Source organism: Lissotriton vulgaris, chromosome 11 (genome assembly GCF_964263255.1).
Source record: "Lissotriton vulgaris chromosome 11, aLisVul1.2, whole genome shotgun sequence".
NCBI lineage: Eukaryota > Metazoa > Chordata > Amphibia > Caudata > Salamandridae > Lissotriton > Lissotriton vulgaris.
Genome location: NC_141699.1, coordinates 950481381 through 950506227, shown reverse-complemented (window position 1 = coordinate 950506227; position 24847 = coordinate 950481381). Strand labels below are relative to the sequence as shown.

The following is a 24847-nucleotide window of genomic DNA, read 5'->3' as shown; positions in this document are numbered from 1 at the left end:
GAAAAACGGGGAGTGGGCATTGACAATGTTGGACAGTGCAGCAGAAATCAGTATAGCGCGCAAGATCTTGATGAGTCATCTGGAGACAGTGGACACGAATGAATACATTCAGGTTGAAACTGCCGACGCCAGGCTTAGCGAGCCCCATAAAATATACGAAATAACATTGCGTATAGAGGGTGATAAGACTAGGAAAATTAAGGGTCTGTTTTGGGATAAGCTCTCGAAAGGCTATGATATTCTGTTAGCTGAAAAAGATTGGCCCCCGGAGTTTGTCAGGGAGTGCCCTCGTGGCGAAGAAGTGATTATGCCTGCCTTCTCGAATCACATACCGATTCACAAAAAATACACATATGCAAGGAAATGGGCTGTAGCCCAGGCACCTGCATTGTATAAAAATCATGTAGGATGGGATGAGGATTCACCGCCTCACAAAATCCAACTAAAAAGTGAACCAACTGCCCAACGGCAGTATCCCATAAAGCAAGAAGCTAAAAAACAGGTCAGGGAGATCTTAGATCAACTTGAGTACCAGGGGGTGATTGAAACATGCACCTCTCAAATGAACAATCCTTTGTTTCCTGTCTCCAAGCCAGACAATTCATATCGTCTAGTTTTGGACTACAGACACCTTAATACATGTTGCAAAACTTTTGCAGTACAAAACTCGCATAGTGCAGCCCTAATGAATAATATAGTTAGGAAAAAATATAAAACGACATTAGACATTTCTAATGGTTTCTTTTGTCAAAACATTGCACCAGAAAGCAGATACTTGACCGCTTTCTCCGCATTTGGGTCGCAGAAAAAATTCTGTCGACTCCCACAGGGGTTCAAGAACAGCCCAGGACTATTCTCAGCTAGGGTAACAGAGTTACTACAAATCTATGATGATGAAGCATTATCTTACGTAGATGATATTTATCTCACAGACGACGACTTGGATACTCACTTGAAAAGAGTGAACACCATTATACTTGGGTTCGCAGCAGAGGGTTACAAATTCAACTTTAAAAAGTCCCGAATTGCCCATCTGACAGTACTATTTTTAGGGTACGAATTATCAAGTGAAGGGAAAAGCCTAGCGGACAACTTCTTAGAGAAGTGCGCTGTACTCCAAGCTCCAAAAACGCTGAAGAATTTACAATCAATACTAGGTTTTCTGAATTTCGGAAGAACTTACATACTAAATTACGCAGAGAGGGTTAAACCTCTCTACGAACTAATAAAACCTGATTTAAAACAAATCAATTGGACTCAAAAACACACAGAAATTTTGAGATCACTGCATACAGACATGTTAGCAAAAACAAAATTAGATACACGTGACAACACGATCGATCTTGTAATCCGAGTCATCCCAGGAAGATGCGGATTCACGTACCTAACCTCTAATGAGGGAGAAAAGGTACCAATTTCAATTAAATCTCACTTGTACACACAAGCAGAAAAAACATTCAGTCGCACAGAAAAAACTGTGAACGCAGTGCAAATCGCATTAGCAAATGAACGAGAACTAGCACACGGCAAACGGATTAATATCCTTACAGCGGAATCCGCCTTCGAAGCGCTATTCAGCCCAGTAAACCTGCCTACAGTGTCACTGGATCCGAAATGGATACAGTGCATAGATTCTCTAGGAGCGGAAGACGTGAAATACTATTTCGCCCCGCAATACAAAGAACTGAATGATTTAGAATATGAAGAAGAATATCCTCTGCCAATCGAAATTCTGCCTCTCCCGCAATACGCCTGTATAATCTATACAGATAGCTTTGTACAGCATTTCAACGTAGAGAGTAAATCCTACAATGCAGCATGTGCGATCATTAAAGGTCGTTGGCTGTGCGGTAAATTCAGACCGAAAGTAACAAAAACTGAATCTGTAAGAAACTGTTCGGTTCAGAGAACTGAAATCAGATCTTTAAAGATGGCGCTCGAAAATGCAGAACGCGAATTCCCCACACTTATCGTGTGCGATTCTCATTTTTGCGTCAATTCTTACAACAATAAACTGCAGAGTTGGATCGAAAACGACTACAAAGATGACACAGGTGCCACAATAAAGCATAAATTGCTTTGGGAACAAGTAGCTCTTTTACACAAAGAACTACAAAAGACTCACGTGATTCACGCACAGAGTCTTCAACGTGATGGCGTTCACGTTGCAGGGAATTCATTGGCTAATACAGCCAAAGCGGAAGCAACTAAACCGGCTTCCGTAGCCACAGAAAAGCGTACAGATAAGTATATAGACGGGGAAACTATGCTAGCAGTAAAAACGACCGTAAAAGGCGACTGTGCAGCACTACCCGTAAACTATCCACTCAATTATGCATACATAATCGATGCAAACTCCGTTCCTTTTGCTCGAATCCCTGGAGTGGGGGATAGAGTAATTCCAAACAGGAGCAGGAGGGGCTTCCTCTTACTGGAAGCACACATGGGGTTGGGTCTGAAACACCAAACAATCAAAGCCTCTCTGAAAGAATTGCAATCAGAGTACTGGTGGCCAGGAATGAGTATAGATATTCAATGTTTTGCTCAAAATTGTGAAGACTGCAATAGAGATCGCAGTAATGAACAGGCCAGGGTAGTTTCAGGATCCCTTCTAGACAGCATAAGGCGGTCTATCTGCGCAATCAAAGAAGAGAAGCGCGTCCCAGTGTACAACGTTTAAGACGAAATGCACTTAAAAAATGAGGCCACCAGCGCTCGGCTGACGCCTAGAACTGTTATAAAAGATTAGCGAGTCCATATCGGCATATACGCAATTACCACGTTCCATTCTGACCAGGGTCCTGCTTTCAGCTCTCGAGCCTATAAGGAGGCCATGGCCAGCATGGGAATTGGGTTGTGGTATTCTTGTCAGTCATACAATAGTGTGATAGAAAGAAAAAACCGGGGCATAAAGCAATCTATAACAGCGAAGGTATTAGGTTCAGGCGCTGGGTGGGTCAAACATTTAATAAGTGTCCAGACTAGTCTTAACAACATGCCAAGAAATTCTCTAAAAGGTTTCAGCCCATACGAACTATTGTTCGGAATAAGAATGCGCGTTCAGGACCTCGATAGTCAGATGTCAGTGGTACAAAAAGAAACAAAGCAGTTTGAAGTAAAAGACCGTTTGGCTGTTTTACAGGAACTGAATGAAACAAGAAAATCATTAAGCAACATAAAGTTAAAGCAACAGCCAAGTACCACTGACGAGGCACCACCCGCAACAGCCCCAGCAAGGCCTGTCTGGATTCCAAAGATTGGGGATCTAGTCAGAGAAAAGATCGCGGTTAAGAAGGAATTTGGGCCTTCTTACAGAAAAGCAGTACCTGTCTTAGCAGTCACCGGAACAAGATCAGTTGTGCTACCGCCCCTTGCTGGTAAAAAGGAGAACAGAGTCGTGTCCATCGATCTGGTAAAACCACAAGCATGTGGCCTATAATCAACAGTAGGCCCAGTGGACTCCCAAGAAACAACAGAATACCCAAACTTGCAACAATCCAAGAGGTTCAAACTGAAAGACTAATCACATTCGATCAGCCTGCAGTGCACAATGAAGGACTATGCAATAATGCCATGGAACTCGTGCCTCTTGAAACACAGATTGAAACAGTTTGTCAAGAAACAACACCAGTCTACAATGATGTGGCATCAGAAAGTGCTACCGAGAGACAGATTGAAAGAACAATCCCATCAATTGACAGAACTGCCTCTGGTTATTTCATCAACTTCGACAACTTCTCTGAAGATGAAAACGATCCCGAAGTGATGCCAGAAACAAAAAAGTATTCTAAAGAAAAAGCAACGGAACTCTTTCATCAACTGAAGGAAATCTACCTTATTTCCCCTTGGCTAGAGTTCTGGTTCGGTCTAGGTGTATTTTTCCTCCTGCTTTGGCTCATCATGGTACTGTGTTTGGGAAAATTCATTGAAGGAAAATATATTACAATGGACACAGCAAGTCAGAACATCAACCTAGTCCTGAAACCACACAGATCATCCCACGTGAAGAAAAGAGAACTGTCAACAGTAAATGTCACAGCAATTCCAATACCTGGTGGGGTAGTATGGGAGAAAACAGACTATGAGATCTATGGTCCGGTCGAAATCCTGAAGTATCCTCATCAACTAAAGGTTTCCTTAAGTGACTTTGTGACACCAAGTACATTCTCTGATGATTGGGACTTTAACAGTATTAATGACATGATGTCTGATTTAGTAATGTCAGCTAGATTCACAGATCATGATTATTTACAAGGTTCATCTAGTTATGAGCAGTTATTCTGTTACACCCACTATGGGGATCATTACTTGCATAAATCTGCACAGCCTAGAAATGTTTTTATGTATAATCAATGGGAACATTGTTCTACACCACCTAAAAGCAGTTCTAAAGCATTTTTTGAGAAATTCAAATATTTTTCAGGGTTTAACACCAGTGATGCAGAAACGTTTTATTATAAACTGTTAGATAAAACAGGAATGAAAACAATGCTGACAAATTCTAAATTGATATATTCAGAAGCATTTTATGACAAAATGATGACATTTGGTTTTGATTATTGGAAAACTAATATTGAAACGAAATCAATTTGGGGTACAAAAGATTGGCAGGTGCAAGGCATAGAAGCACTTTTTAGAACCTGCATGATACCAGAACAAATGTTATTTTTAAATGACACTGTACACCAAACATCTTGTCTTGGCCTAGCCAAAAACAAAGAAATGAAAACACCGTCTATACCAAAGCCAATAGCTGAGAATACAACTGCAGATAATGAGTTAGACGTGTCACACATTTTACATTTCAACAGAACACATCCTGATTGGAAAAAGTGGTTAATCTGGCCTACAGACACAAATAGCTGTCAAGATCGATTCCTGAATAAAACACAGGGTTTAAAAACGACCAGATTAGACTCAAGATATTCCCAGAGACAACATCCAGGAATTATAACCACATACAGTGTAGGCAAACTCTGCCTAGAATGGCTAACTACATCCACACTGGCTGAAATTAAGCAACACTTGTCTTTATTAAAAGATGGTGCTGATTTGCGCGACTTCATTCTTGGACCACGCAAACAGCGTCAAAAGCGTTTCATAGCGACCAGCATCTATGCTGCTTACAACGAGGCTTGGAAAGTAAAGCAAATTGAAACTGCTGAAAAGATACGAGAAATTGATCGTATTAATTTGGAAAAATCACTTTCTGTGGTAGACAATGGGTTAATGACTCTGTCTTCCAGAATATATTCTTTGGACAATATTGTATCATCTGCCTTTGATGTGATAGACAGAGATTTGCTAATGTTACAACATGGCCAGTCTCAATTACGCTCTATTATAGAATTAGGCTGGACGCTGCAAAATCTTCGTTCAGGCTATGTGCCTTGGCGTCTGATAAACACAACGTCATTATTTTCCATTTTTAACCTTACTGATAAACAGATCAGTTTGGCACAGAAAGGAGCAGACTATACAATCTTGAGCATCGAGAAACTCGAGAGATTATCATTGACAATGTCAGAGAGCCCTGTCATTGAATGGATAATACACGGAATTATCACAATTCCGATAACAACTTTCCGATTTCATAAATGCCTTGAGTACATACCTGCTGGCCAATATGAACAATTGGGTAAAGGATATGTTAAATCCGAATGGAAATTACCATACACTCATTCTTGCTATAGTGACAGCGACAAAAATGTATTTCTTAGTGGTGACAACTGTAAACACTCACTAAGCGGTATACTTTTGTGTCAGGGTATTAATTTACACGGAGCATGTGATGGCAATTCAAACAACCTTTCATGCCACCAGCTAGTCACACCTGCAACTCAGATAGAGCCCTTCTTTATGCAACTCGCAAACGGGAGTTACATTCTAAGAACGGATCACAGGTGCTGTGGCCTCGCGCCCGGAAAAAGTTATCTAGTAGAAGTAACGTCCATGGTCAAATGTTGTATGCAAGCATTGTTCCCGAGCGGGCCTCCAGACACAGTGACTCCCCTCTGGCCTCGTCTGAATCTCTATTCTATACGAATTGATACATTAAGCAAAATGAAATCTGTGCTTTTACAGACAACAGTGCCTATAACGTCATCTAAAGAGACGTATGATCTTCTAGTCGCAAGGACGGCTACTGAGGTCCATGACCTTTTATCAACAAATTGCCCCGTGCATTTCCTACAAATGCTCGAGCAACTCCTTAACATGTCTAGTGCCACGAGCATCCCAGGCATATTTAAGACAGTCTTTACGGGACTGCTAACACCCTTCCAGGCAATTTTGGGAATCTTTCCTAATTTTGTGCACTCCATCTTTGGTGGTATTCCGCTATTTTTTGGACTCATCGCAGGGATTCTATTTTTGACCATCCTGCTACGTTATGGCAAGCCTCGGCTCAGACATAGCTCCCATGGGAATGGAAGAAACAATCCTAGCAATGCGCTACAGGGACAGGATAACTAACGTCCTCGGATTGGCCAGGCTGAGAGATCTAAACATGACCTGGTTCCTTTCATTCAGACCAATATGGCAAAATTGCATTTTACCTGTGCTACGGTGTATGCTTTGCGGCGAGGAATGCGTGTTGGACATCTGTCTTTCACTTCCATCAGCAGTACCAACGGACGTCGATACTTTGCTAAGTCCAATAACGGCTCACGCATTGTGTTGTCCCCAGCGGCTACCAATCCTGATGACGGCATTCGTGGAGACTCCTGTACTACAGCCAAGTGGTAACAGTGGAGCGAGTGACAAAAGCAACATCATCCAGGTACAACGTTCTGTGAGCAGAGCTGGTACTGTCTTCGATGACAGCAATCATTCTCACACCTGCCAAGTTTCAGCGCTATCTAATTTGGTTGAACTATCACCTGATTTTGTAGACCAATTCTTTGCGAGCCTGTCTGATACGATGTTCTCACCCACAGAGAAACAATAACTTTTGAGAAGCTTTCCGACACACAGCGTTCCCATGAACTCTGAATTCGGCCTTCAGTTTTGATCAACATAAAACTGCCAGGAGCTTTGGTAAACTGATTTTTTCTTTGAATTGGACAATTTTTTTTCAAATATTGACCCTTTCCTTTTGGCACGAACAATTCTTTGCTTAACGTAAAAACTATTCTTAGAGAACAGAAGCTTCACACTTCTATTTCTAAAAAACACATCTAGAGACATAACAACATAACACCAGCCTCTAGCACACATGTTATTACAATGCATTTTTATGTGATGATTTATCTCGCATTTCTTCTGTCAGAGATACTTCATGTGTAATTCTTTTTGCATAATCGTTCATTGACTTCATATGCAATACCTTTTGAATGATTACTATGCTTTAAAAAACGTACAGTACCTAAATTCCATGTATTACAAGTACGCCTATTTCGAATGCATTTATGTATTTTGGGGTGGGCTATGTTATACAATGTTACACATGCATCTAATTGCTTAGTTTTAGTAATTTTGATGGACATGAATTCGTGGAGTGGGTGTCATGTGCTTATCTAGGTTCCTGATCGATACTGTGACCTTATGCCCCTATTCGGCTATAAATCCATTTATTCCCTATATTGGCATAACCGTTCAAGTACGATTTTCTGTAAAGTCATCTCTGGCCTCACACGAGCAGAACCACAGAGCCACATTCCAGCATGACTCTCTGCTACTTCCTTTGCGACCAATTAGTGCAATGACAGAGCAGCAGTCACTATCTGATATTCCTAGATAACACTCCGAGTTCTTCAACAAGATAAAAACTTAGCAAACCTGGAAATCCCCGCTTGCTATGTTTTGATTAGTAATAGAACTCTAATGAGCAACTGATAGCTGCCACTTCCTAGTGACATCTTTAATTGACGTCTTATGTCCAGCAAACTTGCGTCAAACCCGGCACCTGTCAGGTATAAATATTACCAACGTTGCCTTAAGCAATGAGCGAACATGTTGCTGATGCCAGCTGCCTGCATGACCCCGTGTTGGTAAAAACTAGCACTCTGTCGCTGCAGCCTGCTATCCTGTGGTGGTGAAGCTACTGATTACCATTATCGCCGCTACAGCGCGACCTATGGTGCAGTACGCTTGAGGAGCCGTGCAGCCGTCCTCTGCGAAGACATCCAGCCCAGCTGCCCGCGGACGCTGTCACCCCTCCTTCCTCCAGACGCGCTGAGAGAAGCCGCTGCCTTTCTCGTGCAGAGAAATCCAGTCCCGGCGCTTCCAGTTTACCCTCGCAGGTGACTGGGATATCGAGAGAGACCCCTGAAGGAGATACCAATCCTCCATCATTCTATTCAGAGGTATGGTGTTGACTAAACCCTTAGAAGAGAATTCTTGAAACAAACCTTGGCAAAACCAACTTAACTTAAGCTACTTACTTACTCCCCCTTTTCACGTGTTAGGCCTAGGTCAGGCACACTGGGGTAGGCTTAGTTAGAAGCACCAGTTGAGTATGTTAGCCTAATGTATATATGACTGTATAAATGTTTTATTACTTTTAAACCATTGTATGGCTAAGAAACCATATCAATGCTTTTACAGTTCTATTTCGCTATTCTTATCTTACTGTACGTACTTTTTATAATAACAGTTATTGCAATTGTGGCAATACATTTCTCTTGTACGAGAAGAAAGACTGTTCAATAAATGTTAACCTTTATTGATAAACGCCCGTCTCTCTATTCTCTACATACTGTGAAAGTAAACTGCACTAGACTGACTGAGTGAAATCTATGTCTATTGTTTCACACGACCCTAGAGATCGACTCTTGATCTGAGGAGCAAAGTTGTCATGTTGCACGGTTGTTGGAAAGCTGAATCCCTTCTTGTCTGTGCCAAGGAAGCTGATCACTTCCTATGCAGAGAAGAAAGTTTCCAGTGACCTCTGAGCTAGTTGGTAACACAACCCAATTAAGTTTAGCATAGTCAGTGGAGGCCTGGAATATAAGCAGTTCCACGTCGATACTACTGTTTATGTTATTCCAATGCGCAGGGCCTAGTGGGAAACTAGGAACTACACTACAATTCCTCTTCTTTTACTAATTCCAGTAGTTTTTTCTTTATCTATTCCATCTTTTTTGTTTCCCTATGTACTACCTTGTACAAGCTGGTTGTGCTGAAAGAGCCAACTAGTTGCCTTTCTGGAAGTTGTACAGCATTTGATTTCTTTTTTGATGGTTTCTTTTTTCCATTGGACAATGTCAATTGTTTTTCAACCATCTCGAAAACAGTGTTAAAATATTTTTTGTAGGAATGGTTAAGTCTAAGGGTAAAGCAGTCATTTAATATATATTTTACCCAAAATACGTATTGCAATTATTAATTTTATTATATCCATGATTTTTCTGAATTAAAGTGGACCTTCTTTTTCAGATTTTAAAACTTGGTAGAATTGCCTCATTTTTATGTCGATTATTGGATCCACCAACCACAGAAGCCATTGACCTAGCTATAAAGCATCTTCTGGATCTGGTAAATTTAATTGTATTGTTGAAAGTTAAAACGTGTGGGTTTTTTTTTCTTCTATTTTTTATATTAATTTCAAAGTTTTTTTTCTGTTATAGTAATTCCGTCCATCAATATCATAAGCCTGTGCCCTCATAGCTGGATTGCGGTTACAACCTGTAGGACCTTTAATACTGTTTTAAGACTAAGAATATTTCCCAGCTCTGACAAACACCTACAATCATATCTGGTATTTTATTCAACCATACTTCTATTTACCACAGGTAGTTATGCAGTGCAACTACATGTTTTGAAAATTATTTGCCTTTATTGTTAATATCAAACATGACACTTTACATACACTAAAGATTGTTTTTACTTAGGTTGGTTAAGTTCCACAAGTATGTTTATTTAAGAAGCAATTCAACTTCTGGGGACAGCGATCTTGTTATACAAATGATAACCCTTTTGGTGGAAGTGGTTTCCAAACCTACTAAGATTATGGATCCATTGACCCTGGTACACGATTGGTTGTTCGGGTGAGTCCTAGTGTCGGACCTGACAACTGAAATATTTAATAAAATGTAGTTCTTCTGATAGCGACTTCTAGCAGCAGATTCCTCAGCTTATGAATATTCCCCAGGCATCAGATGAATCTGGGAACTTTTTAGCAGTACTCCAGGGCGCTGTCAGGTGACGCCACACTGGCATGTTCCACTCTGGAATTGTTGTGCAGAGCTGATAGAGGCTCAACCCCTGCGTATGGTTGTCTGCTTCTTTCTTAAGATGGCACCAGATGCAGATTCAGACCTACCTTAGCCTCTTAAGTGCTGCTGACGGCCAACGGGCGTCACGAGCGCTACCTCCCCAGTGCTGCGCACGACCATTGGACGTCCATTCAGCACTAGTTCCAATGGACAGCGCAGCACTGGGGAGGGATATTTGCGAAGCAGCTAAGGTGTTAGTGTCTCTCAGCAACATTTTAACAGAGTTAATTTCGAGGCTGTCCTAGGCGCCCAGATGCAGAACCCCAATATCTAATTGTTTGTGACCAGTGTGCAGATATCTAGACTTGGAATCTTATAATGGATAGAGTCCAATTTAAGAAAGGGGAGGATCAGTGAAGAATCTGTGGCTAAATAGTTTCTACTAGAATGCACGTTACTGAAGTGACTTGTTCTTCTAATAGAGATTTACAGCCACAGAGTCCTCACCTTTTGAATAGATACCATGCTGTAGCTCTCTGTAGATGCGTCTGCGAATTGACTCAAACCAGAAAGTCCTGCAGGACCGAGTGGACATAATGTTACTTTTAATAAACCTGCCTCTCCAGACAGTAATGCTTTGTAAACGTATGGAAGGACGCCCACGGACCTGCCTGGAATATGTCTAAGATAGGGACTCCAAGTGCTAACATAGTGGAAGCAGATTTGACCCTGGTAAAATGAGCATGCAGTCCTTTCTGAGGCTGCTTTTTGGACCATGCCTAGCAGATCGTAATGGAGAGCCAATACAGCGGGAGATGGTTTTCTTCTGCACTGGCGTGCCTTTTTTTCTGCTTCAGAGAACCCCCACAAAGAGCTGATCGTCCACCCTTGGTACAATCAATGTAAAATCTGTGCGCTTTCTTGTGATCCTGCAATTGAGCTTCTCCTCCTCCTTAGAGGGGCAAGGTGGAGCATAGGATTCAAGCAGGGTGATAGCTTGACCGACGTGGACTGGCATCACAAATTTTGGAAGAATTTAGGCTTGCATCCTTTGAATATGCACAGCGGAGCATGCTGCCAGACTCTTCTCCCAATGTGCTGTAGACGTCCAACTACCACTTCGCACAGCCTGCTGTGTGCCCTTTCTGCACTGGCCCTGTGCCCATAAGCTTTCAGCTGTATGTGCAGCGGATGTTGGTTGCTGGGCTTGCCTGGCTTTAAAATGCTAGCTTCCAAATTTCATTTAGATTAATTGAACTGCACCTAAGTTATCAGTGTTAAAAATCTAATTGCTTTCCCATTTACCTATGCCCCCCACCCAACTGATCTACTTGAAACTTGACATAATCAACATAAACTTGACAAACGTTTGAAAATGTTTTGTATGGATTCATCAGACTGTGCCAAACGTATTAGCAGATGGATGCTTCTTGTACCCGCTGCCTTGAAAGCTCCTCCCTCCTTGATAGGGACTGTCAGCAATTGAGAAAGCCAAGAGTAGGCTAAACATGTTGTGTTTATGACACATTTTGTGCAGGTCCATCAGATAGTGTCAAAGTTATAATATATTTAAAAAAATGGATCTTGCCCCAGTATTGGAACTTTTATAGATTCCCATGCTTTTGTATCATTCCCCGTCGTAGGAATGGGAGTCTCGGTAACAAGAATAACATAGCAGTAGGTACAAAAGAGAAAGAAAAAGGCCTAGGCCTCGATCCCTTTTGTAGCATATCACCCTCTTTTTGTAAAAGAGACCAAAATTAGGCATCAGCCAATCAGAAGAGCCTCACCCCATAGAGCCCTCCTGAAGGAACCTCAGAGCCTCAGACTTTCTACTGCACGTTGTGCTTAGGGAGTATCCTTTGAACTCTGCACATTTCATCTCTTTTCAAAGGTTTTCTACAGGATTTCTCTTCAGGATTGTACAAGGATGGCTGACAAGGAGAAGAAGAAGGCCCTTTTCAAACCATGTTCCTCCTGTGGCAAGAAAAGATTATTTGTAGAGCATAAACATAAGGATTGTATTTATTGCCTCTATCCGGATCATAAGGCAGAGGACTGCAAGATCTGCCGCACTTTTTCTACCAAGATCCTCCGGGATCGCACTGGTAGACTTCTTACCTGGCTTCAGAAACAGAAGGAAAGGAAACACGCAGGTTCCAGTGACAGTGAGGACTCATCTTCAGCTGTGTCATCTAGAAGGTCAGTCAAAAGGGGTAGGGGTTCCCCTTCTCCTTCTGTGGAACATCCTTCTAAGGCCTCAAAAAAGACCTCCAGAGAGTCTGAGAGCCAAGGTCCAGGCGAATCTCCTCACCATAGTGAAAAGGATAGGGTAGGACCATCTACGCCTTCTAAGAGTTCGAAGACTGATCCAGCCATCAAGAAACCCTCTTCCCAATCTTCTGACAGAAGTTCCAAGTCATCAACGATGAAGGCGGCGGCGGATGTTCCGCCGACGAAGAAATTGAAGCCAAAACTGAAACTGGTTCCGTCGACGGAACACTCGACGACGAAGGGATCGTCGACGAGTATGGAAGCGTCGACGACCGCTACAACAGCGTCGACGAGAGGGTCACCGACAACGGCATCGTTGACGAGAGTGTCGACAGCGACGTCGACGGCGACGAGGGTGACTATGACGTCGAGGGCCTCGACGACGACGGCTGGAATGTCGACAATCTTGTCGTAGATGACATTGATGACTCCTATCTCGTCGTCGAGTGTTCAAGCGTCCACGAGGCATATTCCGTCGACGGAGTCGGCGACGACTGCATTCACAGTACCATCGTCGACGGGACTGTCGACGATCTTGGCATCGGAAAAAAGAATCACGATTTCTTTGACAAGAATTACACCGGAGATGACATCTCCTAGGAGGGTAACCCCCTTGCCTCCAGCTTTGCTATTAGATGAGGAGGATCAGGACTCATATGGCTACGCTAACAGTCCCTCTCAACTTCTGGTCAAGTGTCAGGAGACGGACTCTAAAGGGGGGTATGACCAAGAAGATGGTTATCATCAGGCTGCCCAATCACAGCATTATTCCGGTCAAGACATGGTTTCGGTACCTTCCTTTTTCTTGCAGGACTTGCATAAGATGCTGCAGGATTACAAATCTAAGGCTGCAGGGTCTGTTCCGGCTCCAGTTGCGCAAGCCGTGCCTGTCTCTGCTCCTGCCTCAGAGAGGCTGTTCCTGAATTACCTGCTTAGTTGTCTCCTCGGCCTCAGGCTTCAATTCCACAAGAGCCTTCCAGACCAGCAGACAGCCATGAATATTCCTCGGATGAGGATCATGATTTGGATAATGGATCTAATCAAGCTACTGAATGGGATGAATACATCATTTCGGACCCTCCAGCTCCATGTGCAGAACCGGTGGATTTCCCGCCAGCGGATGTAGGGGGGTTTTCATCAGCTGATGGAAAGAGCGGCTGGCAGGTTCAAGTTGGCAATGCCTGCGGTGGCCACCGAATGTTTCTTGTATGATTTCAAGGAACCTTATAGGAAGACGACAAGGTCCATACCTATAGTACAACATCTGTGGGAGGAAGGCCTTAAGGCTATGAAAAACCCAGCTACGGTAGTCCCTGTGCTACCGTGTCTGGATAAAAAGTACAAAGCACCTGAGGATGGTCCAGCTGCCTTAACGGGCCACCCAAGACCGGACTCTGTTATTTCTCAAGCAGCACAGAGAAAATCCAGCAACACCTCTCCTCCTTTAACAACTCCTCCAGACAAGGAAGGAAGGAGATTGGATAATGCTGGGAAGAGATTCGCTTCGATGGGGTGTCTTCTGGTGCGGGCAGCTAATGACCTGGCAATATTGGGCAGATACGACTGCCAGCTTTGGTGCGATGTCGCACTGTTCCTGGATCAGCTTCCTCCAGAATCCAAAGCAGAGGCAAAAAAGGTTTTACAGGAAGGAGAGGCGACTTCAATGGAGATCATTGACTGTGCCATGGACATTGCCACGACGGCGTTTCGTTCGTTGGCTGGAGCTGCGGTCCTCCGTTGCCAGGGTTGGCTGAAGGCGACCTGGTTTCGACCCGAGATCCAAAATAAAGTCTTGGATCTTCCTTTTGATGGAGAAGCAGTATTCGGGAAGTTGATTGACGACACTCTCCAAGACATCAAAAAGGACACTGAGACCGCCAGATCTTTGGGTACGCTTCAGTACCGCAAAACTCCTTTTAAAGGGTCCAGAGGCAGAGGTTCAAACTACAGAGGATCTTATCAACAACAGAGATACTCTTCCTTCGGCTCAGGTTCCCAACAATACCGCCAGCCTTATCAACAAAGGCAGGGACAATCCTCCAATTACTCCAGGCCTTACAACAAAGGGAAACAGGCTCGCCAGGGACGTGATACGTCCAAGCGACCCTAGCAGCCTCCTGGCTCTTCCTACTGTACCCTCCTCCAAGAAATCATCAGTTGGAGGCAGGGTATCCCAATACCTTCACAATTGGTCCAAGATAACATCGGACCGTTGGGTGCTCAACATTATTCGAAAGGGCCATACCTTGGAATTTACTCAAATCCCACCACGCAAGCCCCCTGCAGCCATACCATCGAAACACCTGCGGCTCGAAGTTCATCAAATGCTCCGGAAAGGGGCTATAGAGCCAGTTCCCTCCAACCAAAGAGGACAGGGATTCTATTCCAGGTTCTTTCTGCTAAAGAAGACGCTGGAGAAATGGCGCCACATTTTAGTTCTCAGGGAGCTCAACACCTATCTCATCTCCCTGTCTTTCCGGATGGTCTCTCTTCAAGACATCTTGCGGCTGATCAATCCGAGGGATTTCATGGCCACGCTCGATCTCAAGGATGCGTACTTTCATGTACCGATTCACCCAGCACACAGAAGGTTTTTACGATTCACAGTAGCCAAGAGCCACTTTCAATTCAGGGTTTTAACCTTTGGCCTTCGCTCAGCCCCGAGGATCTTCACGAAGGTGCTGGCGCCAGTAGTGGCATTCCTGCGAAGGAATCATCTTCAAGTCTTCCCCTACCTGGACGACTGGTTGCTGAAGGCCCCGTCCAGGGAAGCAGCTTGGGACGCTGTTCAGGCTTGTACGAACCTGTTTCAAAATCTAGGACTCACTTTAAACAAAGACATATCATCTCTGGTGCCGTCCAGAAAGGCACGTTTCCTGGGACTCAATACTCTTGAAAGCTTTCCCAACCCTAGAGAGGCAAGAAAAACTGCAGACCATGGCTCAGGACTTGCGAAAAAGAAGGTGTCTTTCAGTACGCCGCTACAAATCTCTGCTGGGGGTAATTTAATCTTGCATACCTCTGATTCCTCACTGCAGACTGCGAATGCGTCCTCTGCAGGAACAACTGGACATCCAATGGAAACAGATTCACGGATCATTCAACGACAGGGTGACCGTCACTCCGACGATGAGAAGAGCGGCCCTATGGTGGACAGACCAGAGAAACTTGTCCCAAGGTCTATCCTTCGTAAGCGATCCGTCTCCTCAAATAGTGACAACGGATGCGTAACTGGAGGGTTGGGGAGCAGTGATGCAAGACCTGCATGTCAGTGGCCATTGGTCTCCTCATGATCGACGGCTCCACATCAATCTCTTGGAACTAAGAGCAATAAAACTGGCTCTACAAGCCTTTCTCCCTCCCCTAGGAGGTTTACAAGGGCTCATCAGGACGGAGAACACCGCGGCCATGCATTACGTGAACAAGGAAGGAAGAACCAGGTCTCTTCCGTTGTCGCAGGAAGCTAAAGAGATCTGGGAATGGGCGATCCTTCACGGGATGTCGCTAAATGCAGAACACTTACCAGGAGTTCTAAACGAGAACGCCGGCAGACTGAGCAGGTTATCCTCAGTCAGTCACAAGTGGGAGTTGAACCCGCGAGTTCTAGAAGAGGTCTTCAGCCAGTGGGGCAGACCAGCAATAGATCTCTTTGCCACAACAACCAACAAGAAATGACGGTCTTATGCAAGCAGGCTTCACCAATGAGGATCATTGGGGAATGCGCTTTCGATAGCCTGGTCAAGGACATTTGTCTACGCCTTTCCTCCCATCCCACTGATCCCGAGGCTGATCAGGAAGATCAAAGTGGAACCATGCAGGATGATCTTGATAGCCCCTGCTTGGCCGAGACAGTTCTTGTACACGGAGCTCCATCTGTTATCGCTAGCTCCTCCTCCCCCCTTGAGGACTATTCCAGATCTCCTCACAATGTCCGAAGGACAGGTTTGGCATCCAGATCCACAGTCATTACACCTGACAGCATCGCTCCAGAGCAGCGAGAATTTATGAATCTCCCCATCTCAAACGAAATTAAAGAAGTCCTCTCCCAGGCGAGAGCTCCTTCCACAAACAGGACTTACCGCTTAAAATGGAAGAGATTTTGTATTTGGTGCAGGAGAGAGGAAGTTGACCCCTTTACTTCAAAACCTCATCAGCTTCTACCTTATCTCTTGTCCCTGGCTAAATCAGGGCTCGCCCATTCTTCTATAAAGGTTTATTTGGCAGCCATTTCAAGATATAGACGATCTGAGTCTGGTCCTTTGTTGTGGTCTTCCAGAATTGTGAAACAATTTCTAAAAGGCTTGTTCAGGGTCTATCCACCAGTGAGGCCTCCGCCTCCTTCTTGGCACCTAAATCTAGTCCTCACTCAACTCATGAAAAGCCCATTTGAACCAATTCATCGTTCAGACATGAAGTTCCTTTCATGGAAATTGGCTCTCCTTCTTGCCCTCACATCGGCAAGACGTATTGGGGAATTGCAGGCTCTCACAATCCAAGAGACTTTCCTGCAAGTTAAAAGAAACACGTTATCTTGAGAACTAACCCAAGGTTCATCCCCAAAGTACCCTCGGACTTCCACTTGAACGAGCCTGTTATTCTGAAGGCGTTCCTTCCTTACCCGGCTACACCAGCAGAGAAGTTGCTGCATTCTCTGGATGTTCAACGATGTTTGAAATTCTATTTAGATCGTACCAAAGGATTTCGGAAATCCTCCCAATTGTTTGTTGCTTTTGGTGATCCGAGCAAGGGTCTCACGCTGTCAAAACAGGGGATTGCAAGATGATTTAGGAGTGCCATTCTACATTGCCATACTGCAGCAGGTAAACCACTGACTGGCAGGGTTCGGGCACATTCCACAAGCACTCTTCGCGGGGGTGCAGATTAAAGATATTTGCAGAGCTGCTACCTGGAGCAGCGTCCACACCTTTACTAAGCATTACTGCCTGGAATCCTTACAGCAAGAGGATGCGGCAGTGGGCCAGGCTGTCCTGAGGAAACTTTTCCAATAATTGTTGAGCTTTCCTTTCTATCCCACCTTCCGTTATTTTGCACATTTTGTATCTTTGTCATGTTGGCTATTGCAATGTATTTATGACACAAAATGTGTTTCTTATTGCTAACTGCTTGCTACTCTGATACAAAAGCATGGGACTCTATGAAAGTTCCAATACTGGGGCAAGAAAACAAGTTACTTACCTGTAACTTTAGTTCCCCAGTATTGGTACCTTTCATAGATTCCCATGCACCCACCCACCTCCCCGGGGAAAGCTCAGCCAACAGCTGATATGGTGACTGTTACACAACGGCTACGAAAATCTGAGGTTCCTTCAGGAGGGTTCTATGGGGTGAGGCTCTTCTTCTTTACAAAAAGAGGGTGATCTGCTACAAAAGGGAATGAGGCCTAGGCCTTTTTCTTTCTCTTTTGTGCCTACTGCTATGTTATTTTTGTTACAGAGACTCCCATTCCGACGATGGGGAATGATACAAAAGAATGGGAATCTATGAAAGTTACCAATACTGGGGAGCTAAAGTTACAGGTAAGTAACTTGTTTTCTTCCTCCAGCCCACCTTTCGATCTGCAAAAAACCTTAAATACCTGCGCTGGGTGTTAGAACTAACTGCCTGCCACATTTGATTTAGATTTATCAAATGGTACTAAAGCTGTAAGCAATTGAACATTGTATTGCCCCCTTTTAACTGCCCACCCTGGATGGATTGGTACAACACTTGACATACCAATTGAAAAACAAAATCTTTCAGGCTTTTAGCACATGTTGTGCTCTCCTGATGTTGTTAGCTAATCGCCACTTTTCTGCCCCCCAAACCCTGTGATGAACCTGCATGAACTTAAAAATATGAAAAGAAGATCAAACATGCTAAGTTTCTGCCAATTTTCTACAGATCCATGAAATGGTGCCAGAGTTATTAGTAAATCAAAAATACTTTTGAGTTTCACTTCAATATTAACTTTACCCACCTCCCTACTGGATTTTCATGAAACCTAAAAACATGCAGTGGGTATCACTTGCTAAATATTTGACACTCTTCACACAGATTGAGCAAACCGTGCCGAAGGTATAAGCAAATTAACATGTTATTGACCCGCCCCCTTTAAACTATGCTCCCCTATAAATTATGCTCCCCCTTCATGGACAGGCACAAAGGTTGATATGCAAGTTGAAAACTATTTCATCCTAGCTCCAGTCAGATTTTGAGCATATTGATCACACAGTGCCAAACCTAATATCATATGTTCACTCCCACCACCCCTTGTACAAATTCAAAAATGTCAATGGTAATGGGTATGTATTTACAATGCTTAATATTGGCAAATCTTGCTAGTTATTAGCAAATTAACTAATGTTTTTCCCACAGATAAGATACACAAATGTGTTAACCCTTTCAATCCCACACAGCACCTTTTTCAAATACTGATATCTCAGAATCTACTGAACCACATTACATCAAATCAAAAGAAGCATGGTTTCTGAGTAAAGTTTTACTTCCATGCCAATTTTGATGTATACATCTGTTCATCTATTTGTTGTCTTACATTCGTCATATATCCTATGGGAATTAAAATTGGAAATCATAAACTTTTTTTCCAAACCATAACGTTCTTCCCATCTACTGATCTTAAAGAATCCTGGCATGCCGAAACCTAGCTGACTAAGTGGACCCACTGTCAAACCAATAATATCTACGTTCATAGTGTTCTCTTCCATATTGTTAAGTGTAATAACGCTTGTAATTTCATCTGTAAGATTAGTTATTCCATCTGTTACTTCTCCAATATTGGATCTTTCATAGATTCACAAACTTAAATAATTCCTTGTCGCCAAACTGGGAACCCTCTGTATTTTTCAACAGCAGTACATACTTAAACATCACTCCATCATTAACTAAGTGGCAACTTTTCCAACCCATCCTCATTGTTATATGGTCCAAACTTGAGTGAATCGGAATGCCCTTCCTCCAGTTGTCCTCACACTGAAGCTTCAAACTGTTAGATTTTCTACCACACGTTCATTTGTAGGTACCCTATCTGACTGCTCTTCAGATAGAATGGATTTTAATGTACGGCAGACGCAGCATTGAAGAAATCTTTATTTGAAACATGCTTATCATATTTGAAAAAAAGATTTATGTAGAGAACCCACATGAAAAGTGTCTCTACTGTTTAAATCCAGAGCACAAGCCAGTTGACTGCAAGATATGTCAGACTTTCTCAGTCATGACTTTGAAGGACAGAGAAAAACGACTAGCTTTAAATCTCTTTGCAAAGTATATGTATAGAGAACTCAGCCGAAAAGCGAGATAAAGGGCCCTTTGACTCTGTGAATAAGCGTCAGACATCATGTCCAAATCACTCAGATCACAGAGTAAAGCATCAAAATGTCTGAGGTGAGGGCAATGTTGCTGAAATGCCTAGAAAGAAACATAAACACAATGCTAAAGTATCTCTGAAATAATTGAGGCTAATAAGCATAATATTGTAAAATCGGAGGCAAAAAATAAAGGAAACAATCCCCCAACGACGAGGAGAGAGTTATCTCCAACGATTGATAAAATGAAGGGATTGCCGTTGACGAGCAAGGTGAAGGATGGGAGAGGTTCGTCGCCGACTGGGGAGTTATAGACTAGAGCGACGTCTGTGATAGAGCAGTTGTCATAGGAAACACCGTCGACGAGTGCGGCACCAATGTTGCTGTCGAAAATGAGGAAAGTGACAGGAGAAAGGGAGGCTGTCGCCGAAGGAGGCATTCTCTTAAAAACACAGCAATGAGGAACATAATGGCGTCGACAAGCAAAAATCAGCTGTTGCCATCGACTGATGAATGGCAGCTGGATAGCCGGAAAAAAACAAGCACAGTCAACAAGAGATGCTTTATACAAACCAGCATTGGCATCACCAAATACGTTGCAAAAAAAGATTAAGTGGGATGTAGGAAGAGATATTAGTGTCATGAGTGCCACCAAAACCACCACATAAATTATTTCATGACCGTTTATCAGCATTCCCTTCCCCACAGCAACACAGACAGCCAATAAATTGTCAGAGAAATAAATTACTTGATTTAGATGACATAGAGGCATACTGATGACGGTGATGAGGAGGGAAAGGTAGCTCACCCAGGTGATCTGAACATACAATATATTGATGATGAGGAATATGAGAATTCTCATTGGAGAAAGTAATGCATCTTGCAAACTAATACAAATGCTTTTACATATGTTTACATCACTGCAAAATATAGTTGCAGACATTTAGAAGAGGCTTCCACCCCAAACAAAACAGAGGGGGCAAGTAGACACCATGACCCTTCAGCCAACAAACGTGCAGCAGTAAAAATGCCAAGAAAAAGATGAGGAAAGTCAAAGGCATCAACAATCTAAGAACAAGAATCCGGATGAGAGACTACCTGATGATGATCAAATAGGTTCACCCTCTAGTAGTGCAGGGGATGATGACAGTAAAGGAGATAAAGATGAAGATACACATAGCCGGCCTGGAACACCGGATAGTGATTCAGAGTGGAATCAATTCATTGCTCTGGAGGATGCCAGTCTAGAGCTTGTGCATCATTAGGCTTCCCCAGATTACATGGGTAGATTTTAATTCCCTGATAGAGTAGGCCTTAGAACATTATAGTCTACCGATCTCTGTTGCAGAGAATTGTGCTTTTCGTTCGATTACAAGGAGAAGATGCACAGAGGCACAATATCTTTTCCTGTATTGAAGCACTTACAGCAAGAAGCTTTGATAATGATGCAGAATCCAACAACTATGTTGGTAAATCTCTCTAAAAAAGAAAAAAGTACAAGGCCTCTGAGGACGCAACAAGGTTTAGTCTGAATCAGGTGCACACTTAGTCATTTCGGCAGTTGCATAACGATCAAGAAACCGGTCATCGCCATGCACAGCTCAAACAGACCAGAACGGCAGGAAATGGGACTCCATGGGGATAAGTCTCAATGTGCTTGCGGCTGATGCAATTAAAATTGCACATTCTACGGCAATTGTGGTTCGCTATGACAGAGAATTATGGAGTGAAATGGCCCCACTCCTAGCGAAGTTACCGCAGGAAGATAAGGAAAAATCGGAGGTGATATTAAAGGATGGAGAACTATTGTCCGCATCATTGATAGATGCGGCCATGGATACATCAGCATTTGCATTTAGGCAAGTAGGAAATGCTACAGTTATGTGAAGATATGGCTTGTTGAAAACTACGATTTCAGACCAGAAGTTCAGGCACGGGTGATGGGTATGCTGCCTTTTCATGGTAAAAATGTATTTGGCAGTAAGGTGGATGAAGCACTTCAGGCAATAAAGGCGGGCACTGAGACAGCATGTTTGCTTGGTATGTTGCAAGAAAGACAACCTTATAGAGGTTATAAGAGACAGTTCTTTTCACAAGTATAGCACGGATCCTCTTTTTGTACCTACAGACAATGCATCATAGACAGGACTGACGGTACAATTCGTCCGGACAACAAAATAAAGAGTAGAGGAAGAAAGGACAAGGCTATAGGCAAAACCAAAGCAGAGTAAGAAGGGGAAGTCAGACTTCAAGATATGAGGGCAAAAGCGCAAGATTTTGATTTTCTCGAAGTAGCAGTCCCGGATGTTCAGCTGCCAGGGGGAAGGATGCCTTTTTATTACAAAAATTGGCAGCAAGTAGCAACCGACAAATGTGTGTTGGATATTGCAAGGCAGGGACATGTTATGGAATCTGTAGAGGAGCCACCAACTACTCTAAAAAATAATTGTAAGGCACAAACATTCAGGAGAATTATGATAGGAAATATCAGAATTATAAAGGAAAAGAGCAAAAGCGAAGGTGCCAATGGAGGAGACTCATCAAGGATTTCTTTTTAGGTTCTTTCTTGTATTACAAAAATCAGGAGGGTGGCGTCCAATATTAGATTTAAGGGAATTAAACGGTTTATATAAAGCAACATAGTTTTCACAAGTTCATATTGCATGAAATTCTGCCCTTCATAAGGAAAGGAGATTAGCTCCGCTCTATAGACCTGGAAGGTGCTTATTTCAAAATACCAGTTCACAAGAATCACAGGTAATATCTCTGTTTCATTGTGGCAGGACAACATTGTCAGTTCAAAGCCCTACCCTTTGGTCTGAGCTCAGCCCCATGAATCTTCATAAAATGCATGTCTAAAGTGGCAGCTTTTATAAGAAATGAAAGGGTATGGTTTATCCATACCTGGATGATTGGTTGATAAAGGCTACCACATGGAATCAAAACAAGTAGGTAACTGAGTTCACTCCAAAAAGTTCTTCTGTTTTTACGGCTTGCTATAAATACAAAGAAGTCGAGGATGGAATTGAGTCATAATTTGGTGTTTATAAGAGTAATAATGAAGACAGTAAAGTGGATGGTATTCCAATCACAGGAAAGAAGAAAAAAGCTGATGATGATTCAACTGGTGGAAAGAATAAGGGAAACACTGAGATGAATGAAGGCAGTATTCAGGGCAATGTCTTCTGTGGATACCCCAAAGCAGACTATGAATGAGGGTGATTCAAGAAGAGGCAGTCAGACAATGGCAACAAAAGAATTGAGATTAGAACGATATAGTAAACATAACTCTGAATATGAAAGAAGCATTTTGATGCTGGATGAAAAGCAAAAATGTTTTCAGAGGTCAAAGTTGGCAAATGAAAAGGCCACAAAGATACCTGACGATGGATGCTTCAATAATAGGATGAGGAGCACTTGTAGCGAACAGAGTAGTTCATGATATTTGGTCAGAGTAAGTGAAGGGATTACACAAAAACATGTTGGAGCTGAGGGCTGTGATATTGGCATTCTTAGCCTTTCAGCGGTTAGTAATGTAATATTATGGTGAGAACAGACAATTTGACAACAGTGTGTTACATACAGAAACATGGAGGAACAAGGTCATTGATCCTATCGAACGAAGCACAAAGTTTTGGGAACTGGCCATTGCCAACAAAGTGTTGTTACTGGCAGAGCATATTCCTGGAATAGACAACAACTTGCAGGTCGTTTGAGCAGGCAGCTTTTTGATACTCATGAGTTGGAAATAAAGTTTCAACAACTGAGCAAAATATTTCTGAAATGGGGAAAACTCAAATGGGTTATTTTTCCCACTATTCTGAACAGCAAGGCAAGAAATTTGCAAACCGGTGGTATTGCCCAGGAACACAAGGCAATGTATTCACAATAAATTGGAAGGGGAAATTATTTTATGCATTTCCACTAATACCTTTGGTAGCGAGGGTATTGTGTAAAATGAAGCGAGCGAGTTATATACCAATTTTTTATGCACCAGCATGGCTATGTCAACATTGGTATGCAGACCTGTTGGAGATGTGTTTCAACAGGCCAGTACATTTCAGAGTGAATGTGAAGCTGCTTTCCAAGGACAAGGGTCCTGTGCTCCATCCCAATCCAGAGTCGTTAGACTTGAAGGCATGGCTCATCAAGACTTGTAGTTTGGATGTTTGACATTGCCTGGAGATTGCAGAGAAATATAAAAGAAAGCAAGGGCTCGTTCAACAGTCCGAACCTGTAACATGAAATGGAAACTATTTGTGCTTTGGACATGTGAGCAAGAGTTAGATCTGATGCACATGGAAGCGCATGAATTCTTGCCTGACTTATTACATTTAGAAAGTCTGGATTATCATATGGGTCACCCACGGCCGGTGCCGCTTGAGTGGAGGGCTCCCTGATGTATAGCCGGGCTCCCCTCAGAGTGACATACTTCCGGGGACGGAGCAGGCGGGCCTTCCCGTGTGATCACTACACTAGGGAATGGCGGCGCCGTCGCGCAGCGGATGCGCGCAGCGGGTGCTCCAAAGGCTCGCCGAAGACGAGCCCGTCCGCGCCAGGCCAGGCCCAAGGGCCAGGACCCCTGGTCCCCTCTTGGTATACTCTAGGCAGACTTTGTTGTGCTGTAAACCGGCGGCCCTCCCGCTACCCGATAAAGTTTGAGAGGGAGGGGCTACTGAGACCTCATGTAAACCCTAAGATTGTAATCAGGGCCCCTTCCCCAGTTACTTCTCCAAAGCAGGTGAGCTAGAAAGAGTGTAGGTTCTCATTACTTAATACCCACTCTCTACAGAGGCACAGCCTCAAGGTATTCTCCCTCTTGCATGAGGATAATGTGGACCTCTTCTGTGTCACGGAATCCTGGCTTAATGAATCATCTATGCCGGATCTGGTGGCAGCCCTGCCCCCCAATTTTACTGCTGTTTATGCCAACCGGTCAGATAACATCAGGGGGCTGGCGTCGCGTTCCTTTTTAAGGACTCTGAAAACGGAAACACTGTGCTCAGAATGCATTGAAGGCGTGGATGTACTGGGTTTGAAGTTCTGTTCTCCTACAGACTGCGTGGTATTCCTTTTAGTATACCACCCACC

General features: G+C 43.3%; 1 protein-coding gene across 2 annotated transcripts in view; it reads left to right on the top strand.

Moving 5' to 3' along the window:
- The window catches only part of DHX36 (DEAH-box helicase 36), a 378110-nt gene that overhangs the window by 222130 nt on the left and 131133 nt on the right, over window positions 1–24847 (top strand). For both annotated transcript variants that reach the window (XM_086944114.1, XM_086944115.1), the window contains exon 17: window positions 9379–9477. In XM_086944114.1, the coding sequence (XP_086800240.1) occupies window positions 9379–9477 (99 nt within the window). The remainder of the gene's footprint in view (window positions 1–9378; window positions 9478–24847) is intronic.